Source organism: Megalopta genalis, unplaced genomic scaffold (genome assembly GCF_051020955.1).
Source record: "Megalopta genalis isolate 19385.01 unplaced genomic scaffold, iyMegGena1_principal scaffold0169, whole genome shotgun sequence".
Classification (NCBI taxonomy): domain Eukaryota; kingdom Metazoa; phylum Arthropoda; class Insecta; order Hymenoptera; family Halictidae; genus Megalopta; species Megalopta genalis.
The window spans coordinates 1-7,980 of record NW_027476238.1 but is presented as its reverse complement, the minus strand read 5'-3'; the positions used below and the strand labels follow the sequence as shown (position 1 = coordinate 7,980).

The 7,980-nt window shown below is 37.9% G+C and overlaps 1 protein-coding gene across 1 annotated transcript; it reads left to right on the top strand.

Moving 5' to 3' along the window:
* Window positions 1-354: 354 nt before the first annotated feature.
* Window positions 355-7,831, top strand: LOC143262684 (uncharacterized). The gene is made up of 3 exons (XM_076528234.1): window positions 355-657; window positions 4,540-7,639; window positions 7,719-7,831. Exons 1-2 carry the CDS (start codon window positions 521-523, stop codon window positions 7,037-7,039), a joined length of 2,637 nt encoding a protein of 878 aa, XP_076384349.1. The 5' UTR covers window positions 355-520; the 3' UTR covers window positions 7,040-7,639; window positions 7,719-7,831.
* Window positions 7,832-7,980: the final 149 nt, after the last annotated feature.

The window sequence follows — 7,980 nt, the reverse complement described above, 5'->3', positions numbered from 1 at the left end:
GCAAGACTTGAACGTTGAATGAAACTGCGACCCTTCGAAATAATATCATTGCTTGTCTGCCAATTGTTCAAATAATATCATTGGTTGTCTCCCAAGGGTTCAAGTAATATCATTGGTCGTCTGTCAATTGTTCAAATAATATCATTGGTTGTCTGCCAATTGTTCAAATAATATCATTGGTTGTGTGCCAATGGCAATGTCCAATGGTAGCATCGCAAGCATAACCTGCGTTTTTACGTCGCGTTCGATCGTAATTTGTTCTCCAAGTGATACGGTCTAGGAGTGCAAAGCGTGCGATTTCTATTTCTTATAATTTTAGATTTTTTCTATTTCATTCTATTTCATGCTATTTCATTCTATTACATTCTATTTCATTCTATTTCATTCTATTTTATTCTATTTAATTCTATTCTTTTTGATTCTACTTTTATATTCTACTCTATTCGGCATTATTCTACTACATTTCATTGTAAACAATAGAAACAGATAAATTTAACAATTTCAAAAGTGTAGCGAAACGATGCCAAAGGTTGTGAATTCAATGAATTGGGAGGATGTGGTTTCTTCCCAATTGTTCAGATGTATGAAGGGAGGTGCATCGAAACACCTGACCTTGACCAGACCAAGATACAGCAAAAGAAAAATTATGAAGGAGAGGTAAGTGAGCATTTTGTTTCGTTACTATGATTTCGGTAATATGTTTCGATATAATTTAAATGGTAAGTTCTCATTTCTGCTGGAAATACATTTTTTCGCTTTCTCGCTTTTGTACTTTCATTTCTCGGATTTTTATGATATTGACATATGCTGTAGTCCATATTCAGTCATTCGAATGAAGTTGTAAAACAAAATCGACGGGTCGAAGTAGCTGATTAGTGTCATTTATACGTTATTTATATTTCACGTAAATTTCTGTATCATCGAAAGCACTGACATCGAGATATCCCTTCCTTTTTCTTGGGATCTTCGTCACGTACAAATGCTTTCCCGGTTGTATGGACGTATGTTCGTATTGTTTGACGAACAGATGGGGTCGAAAGGAAATTTTAGGATTATTGTCGTAAAGAAAGCTGATTGCCTTCGTGTGTCCCTAAAGAAAGAAATTAGAAGGCCGAGGATCTGGAACTCGTTGCTTTTACGAGCGGTCCTTGAGACCCGGCCGCGTACGGCACACAGATGAGAAGGTTACAATTTCCGCGTCCGACAATTCATTCCCTCCCACGGTGAGGGCCCACTGCAGATATCATTTCAATACGTATTCTGCATTTGTTTGCAACAAACGTTTTCTCTTCAATCTTCTGCAAAGAGCGTAGCCGACTCAAGATGGTCAAAATTGTCCTTACAGGTTTTTCAATGAGTACTATACCGTTCGATCTAATTAAATTGATATTATTAATTAAATAATGCGAGCCAGAGAGAGTCACTGTGCCGTTGCAACCATTTCGAATCATAACCTGGAGTAAGCCGTTCAATCTTTCCATTTTAATTGAACACTTGCAAATGATAACGATGACAATACAAGTAGCAACGATTTGTTGCATAGCAATACGGCCCACCGGTCAACAAAAACCTAGCTGCGCAAAATTTCAACCCGGTTGCAAGCTGTGGTTATCTCTGACTATCACGAAGTCAAATAATATTAATGCGCCATTGGAGTTCAGTAATGATGTAGCACAAATCTAAGCTCAATCAAAATTTATTGTACGTATCTATTATTTAAAAAATATAATATTATATATTAGAACTTAGACTTATATGTGGGATTAATTTATAATAGAGTTGAATATAATTTTTATTTTGATTTCTCGGTTCGAGAGATATGAAATTATCTAATTGAATAATTGAATTTGATTTCTAATATACAGTTACGGGGTAATTTTCTTAGAAATAAATAATTGGGTTATAGTTAATTAGTACTATGATTGTAATAATATAATTTATTTTATTTAGGTTTATTTGATTGAATTATATTGAACTGTTAATTATATGAATCAACTTGCTTTGTTGGAGTGAGAATATATATATATGTTATTCTAATTGCGGCTAAAAAATTGGCTACAAAATATTTTTCATACATACAATTTATGAAATCATCTAAAAATTTAGATAGTTTTCATACGAGTGACAAGTAGAGATTAATTTTTAATATTACATGAAAGTTTGAATAAGAAATTTAAATTAAATAATGGTAAAAATTCAGTGCGCCAGCACCAACGGTTCGACTGCTGTTGTTCGTTAATTTTAAGAATTTTTAGGGGCTGCAGTTATCTCGATGGTAAATTTTAATAATTATCTGGGTTGAATAAATTTATGCGAACCGTACAAATCGCACGTCGCTTTCATTATAAATGGACTAAGTCGTAACGGTGTAAAAGTATGGGACAATGTTTTCATTAAAATTTTAGTTTAACAATAAGTGTTTCATTTACATTGAAAGGATTCTGAATGAGGAAAATTATATTATTTGCACAATTTATAAATATTAATCGCGGGCCTCGGGGCATTCGTTGAATTATTAGGGGCTGCAGTAATCTGGTATGCCCCGAGGCCCGCGATTCTCTAAAGGAAAAACAAACTGATCTGTGGAAAACCACGCGACAGTCCTCGGCCACTTACCCGGCAATATATATATATATATTTTGTCTGCGATCCAGGAAACCAAACACTATTGGGGCCTCGAGTGCCTGGTCGTGTGTATATCGTCAGTCGAAGGCGCGACACAATCGCCGCTCGCACTGAACATAATTTACGACAAACGCACAACTGTTTCTTTCTCTTAGTACGACATTGACAGTATGCATCGTTAGCCCTTCGACCGGATTTATGGCCATAAAAAACGAATTACGGTTTTCCCCAATTCATGCGACTGTCCACCGTGGGTCCTATCGGCAGACCAGACCACCCGCGGGCCACGTAAAAATCTTGGAAATGCGGTCTAATTATCATAATACAAAATATTTAATTTTATTGATTAAAACTACTGAAAATTTAAATATTCTAATTTTAAAAGTCCAATTTTAAATTAGTATTACATTAAATTTATCCAGTCAAGTTAAATTATATTACAACAAAATAATAAAATTGTTATGAAATACAAATAATTTAATTTTACTGATTAATAGTAATAAAAATTTAAATCTTCGCGTTTCACATTGTATACGTGACGCTGGGACCCCCAAACAGTCAGGGCACGATGTATATCTAATGGTACCGGTGATGATGTATCGCGGTATCTACTATATACAGTTTACATCACCGTCGTTGCCCGCTGACGGAACCGGCGAAAATGTAAACCGATATCGTAGTATCTTAGTACTAAATAAACTATAGATGAATTTTTGTCCGAGGCTAAAATTTCAACACTAACCAATTCAATTTGATGTAGGATAAATGAATAAATATATTTAAAAGTATGAAAGAATAATGTCCGTAAAAAAGAAAAGAAAAAACAAAGATTCCAATACAAAATGTAACAACTAACAATGCCAAAGTTAGGATTTTCTTCCAACATAAACTCATCAATTCATTATTAATAACTATTATGATACATAACAGAAATATTAAATTAACTCTTTTACTTTCGAGATAATTAAAAACACTAACTTTATTTTAATTAACCCTGATACAAAAAGTACGAAAAAATCACTTTTACTTATACTAATATTACTTTCTTCTTCTACAACACACGCACACACATTTTAAAATCATTAAATTTATTCGTAAATAAATACTATAACTTATAATCATGTAATTCCCTTTTTCAAATGTATTAAATTAAGAAATCAATAATATTTATAATTTGTGCAAATAATATAATTTTCCTCATTCAGAATCCTTTCAATGTAAATGAAACACTTATTGTTAAACTAAAATTTTAATGAAAACATTGTCCCATACTTTTACACCGTTACGACTTAGTCCATTTATAATGAAAGCGACGTGCGATTTGTACGGTTCGCATAAATTTATTCAACCCAGATAATTATTAAAATTTACCATCGAGATAACTGCAGCCCCTAAAAATTCTTAAAATTAACGAACAACAGCAGTCGAACCGTTGGTGCTGGCGCACTGAATTTTTACCATTATTTAATTTAAATTTCTTATTCAAACTTTCATGTAATATTAAAAATTAATCTCTACTTGTCACTCGTATGAAAACTATCTAAATTTTTAGATGAATTCATAAATTGTATGTATGAAAAATATTTTGTAGCCAATTTTTTAGCCGCAATTAAAATAATATATATATATGTTCTCACTCCAACAAAGCAAATTAATTCATATAATTAACAGTTCAATATGATTCAATTGCTATGCAACAAATCGTTGCTACTTGTATTGTCATCGTTATCATTTGCAAGTGTTCAATTAAAATGGAAAGATTGAACGGCTTACTCCAGGTTATGATTCGAAATGGTTGCAACGGCACAGTGACTGGCTCACATTATTTAATTAATAATATCAATCTATTTAGATCGAACGGTATAGTACTCATTTGAAAACCTTTATTTTTGTTTGTATATTTTGCATTTATAGAACTCAACAAGCTGCAGCGGCAAGGAAGATGCGCACCGAGAAGATCGAAGCAGCGGAGGTAAGTCAAGAAATGCCCCATTTCATCATCGAGCCAGGAACGCAAGAGCAATCATGTGCACAGCCAATCATCGATGAAGGATTAACCATAACGGACTTCCGGTTCGTGGTGGAGCAGGTACTACTGATAGGGTACCACTCGGCAACGTTCGAATGTACCACGCAACATTTGCAAGTGATCGGGATGAAGCGCTCGGGATTGTTAGCAACGATAACTCTGAAGTGCAAGATGTGCCAATATGAAGCGGAAGTGCACAGTCAAACGGCAGACAACAAAACAATGGACTTGAATTATACTACGACCCTCGCTGCAATCACTTCTGGAGGTGGTTACGCAAAGATGGAAGAAATGTTTGCAACAATGAACATTCCATGCATGTCAAGGACGGAATATCGAAGACGTCATGACGACATTGTTGAAGATTTGGTGAGTCTTGCTGAAGCAGAAATGCTAGCAGCGGCAGAAGAGGAGAAACAATTAGCCGTCCGAAGAGGCGACGTTTCAGTTTCCGGTATCCCTTTCATCCCCGTCGTGGCTGACGGCAGCTGGATGAAAAGATCGTACCATACTGGAAGGCATGACTCCTTGTCCGGTATTGGTGCAATAGCGGGATACCACACAAAAAAAGTGTTATTTGCAGGTGTGAAAAATAAAGTGTGTTTGATTTGCCACAACGCTTCGAAGAGGAAGGAAAGCCCCAGAGAACATAGATGCTTCAAGAACTGGGGACGAAATGAGACATCCACGAGAATGGAGAGTGCTGCAATTGCTGAGGGTTTCCAGACCAGCATAGAAAAAAGAGGTCTGATATATAATATATTGATTGCCGATGGCGACAGCAGCGTATATAAAAGGATTTTGGATTGTGATCCATACAAGGCAGAGATGGTTCGTGTGAAAAAGATTGAGTGCACGAACCATTTATTGCGCAATTTTTGCAACAAACTGAAAGATGTTGTAAAGAAGACTCCACCTGGCATTTATCGAAAAGCCGTGGAAAATAACATTCGTAGACTGCGCACGGATGTTGTGAAGGCTGCAGTTTACAGATCGAAGGAAAATCTTCCGACCCACCAAAGAATAAAAAATTTGCAAACGGATCTACTAAATATTCCCAGCCACGTTTTCGGAGAGCACAAGGAGTGTCGAAGACTAGGATATTTCTGCGACCGCCCAGAAAACACGGGAGAAGACAACTTGGTACCGCATCTCAAGAAAATCGGCACATATAACCGGATGCATGAGATCTTCCGTCCATTGATGGCTCATGCTGAAAGTTTGTTACATAATACTACAAACAATTCAGTTGAGAACCTCAATGCAATCATTGCAAAATATACTGGTGGGAAAAGGTTAAATTGGGGCCAGAGAGGGTCATATTCTGCGAGATGTGCAGCTGCTGTTGTACAGCACAACACGCAAAAACTAATATCAAAGGTAATAGAGGGCAAGGGTGTGAAGCCGCCGAAATTGATAGAACAATTAGAAGAAAGAAGGAAAGGCATTAATGAAAAAGGAAACGAAAGGAAAAGAAAGTCTCCGAAGAAGGTGAGAAACCCGTTTTGTTCAGCAATGGACCCGGATTATGGAGTTAGCGCAGAGAAACCGGATATGGAGCAACATCTATTTAGCTTTGAAAAAGAAAGGCACATGGAGATGCTGCAGGACTGGCAAACGAATCGAAAGAAAATAGAGAGGGATACGGTAGAACAAAATAAAAGCCACGAGTGGCATACATACCGATCCAAATTACTTACAGCGTCGAACTTTGGCAAAGTGTGTCGGCGAAGGAAAACAACCAAGTGTGGAAATTTGGTAAAGTCACTGCTGTATCCAAACATATTGCAGCTGCCTGCCATTGAATATGGTCGGCAGTGTGAGAATATTGCCCGCGAACAACTTGCGAAGGAGGAAGACGTGGAAATCCGCAAATGCGGTCTCTTCATTGATGCAGAGATACCATTTTTGGGGGCAACTCCGGACGGCATAATTGACGACGACGGTATCGTGGAAATTAAATGCCCGAAGACGGCAGAAAAATTCTCGCCAGAAGAAGCGATAAAAAATATTCAACCACTACGAAGAATATTTGAAGATGATGCAGGTACTGCATTACGCAGAACCCATCACTATTTTTACCAAGTGCAGGGACAACTGCACATAACAGGTCGACAATATTGTCTGTTTTGTTTGTGGACACCAAAGGGTATGAAAACTATAAAAGTAACCAAAGACGACACATTTTGGCAGAACGAAATGAAATCGAAATTGTCGCGATTCTACGTCCATTGTATGTTGCCCGAAATATTGGACAGCCGCTACATTAGGAACATGAGTATCCGAGAGGCCACAGAAACGGAGTACAAAAAACCAATTGTGATTAGCACAAAACTAATTAAAAAACCTGAAGCGAACCCACACAATGTCGGGTTGCACACTTAGTGTGCGCCTTCGCTGATTATTTCAGCGAAGGAAATTTAAAACAGATCTGAGCTCGCGAGTCATTAGATTCGCTCGAGCGTACCCACGCAATGTCGGGTTGCACACTTAGTGTGCGCCTTCGCTGATTATTTCAGCGAAGGAAATTTAAAACAGATCTGAGCTCGCGAGTCATTAGATTCGCTCGAGCGTACCCACGCAATGTCGGGTTGCACACTTAGTGTGCGCCTTCGCTGATTATTTCAGCGAAGGAAATTTAAAACAGATCTGAGCTCGCGAGTCATTAGATTCGCTCGAGCGTACCCACGCAATGTCGGGTTGCACACTTAGTGTGCGCCTTCGCTGATTATTTCAGCGAAGGAAATTTAAAACAGATCTGAGCTCGCGAATCATTAGATTCGCTCGAGCGTACCCACGCAATGTCGGGTTGCACACTTCGTGTGCGAATTTTTCCTTGCATGTTGCAGATGATGTTCACGCGGATCGGCAGTGAGGTGTGCTTGCGATGCTACCATTGACAGCGCCACTGCGGTTGAGGGAACGACCGACAATGTTCTGGCCAGAAGGAAAGAAGTCGCTCTGGCATTCAACGCCGGGAAAACTGTATGTATTTGCAATATGTATGTACGATGAAATGCTTATTCATAATGTATGTACTTCTAATTCCACGTCTATGTTACAGGCAAGTATGAAGACAGTTCTTGCTAAATTGGCTCGGTAGACGGAAACCACCTTCCATTTGACCGGAGGGAGAGAAGTCGCTCTGGCATTCAACGCCGGGAAAACTGTAGGTATATGCAATATATATGTACGATGAAATGTATATTCATAATATATATACTTCTAATTCTGCTGTTATGTTACAGTCGCAGTGGCGAAATATGTTAGGCCAGCTGGCTCGGGGGACAGCTAGGCCTAACCTGGCGAACCTAGTGGCTGCTAAT

Bases quoted from the DNA above. Each gene is read 5' to 3' on its own strand.
- LOC143262684 (XM_076528234.1), top strand. From the start codon at position 521: ATGCCAAAGGTTGTGAATTCAATGAATTGGGAGGATGTGGTTTCTTCC. The intron at 658-4,539 runs GTAAGTGAGCAT...TTGCATTTATAG, and splicing joins AGAAAAATTATGAAGGAGAG to AACTCAACAAGCTGCAGCGG.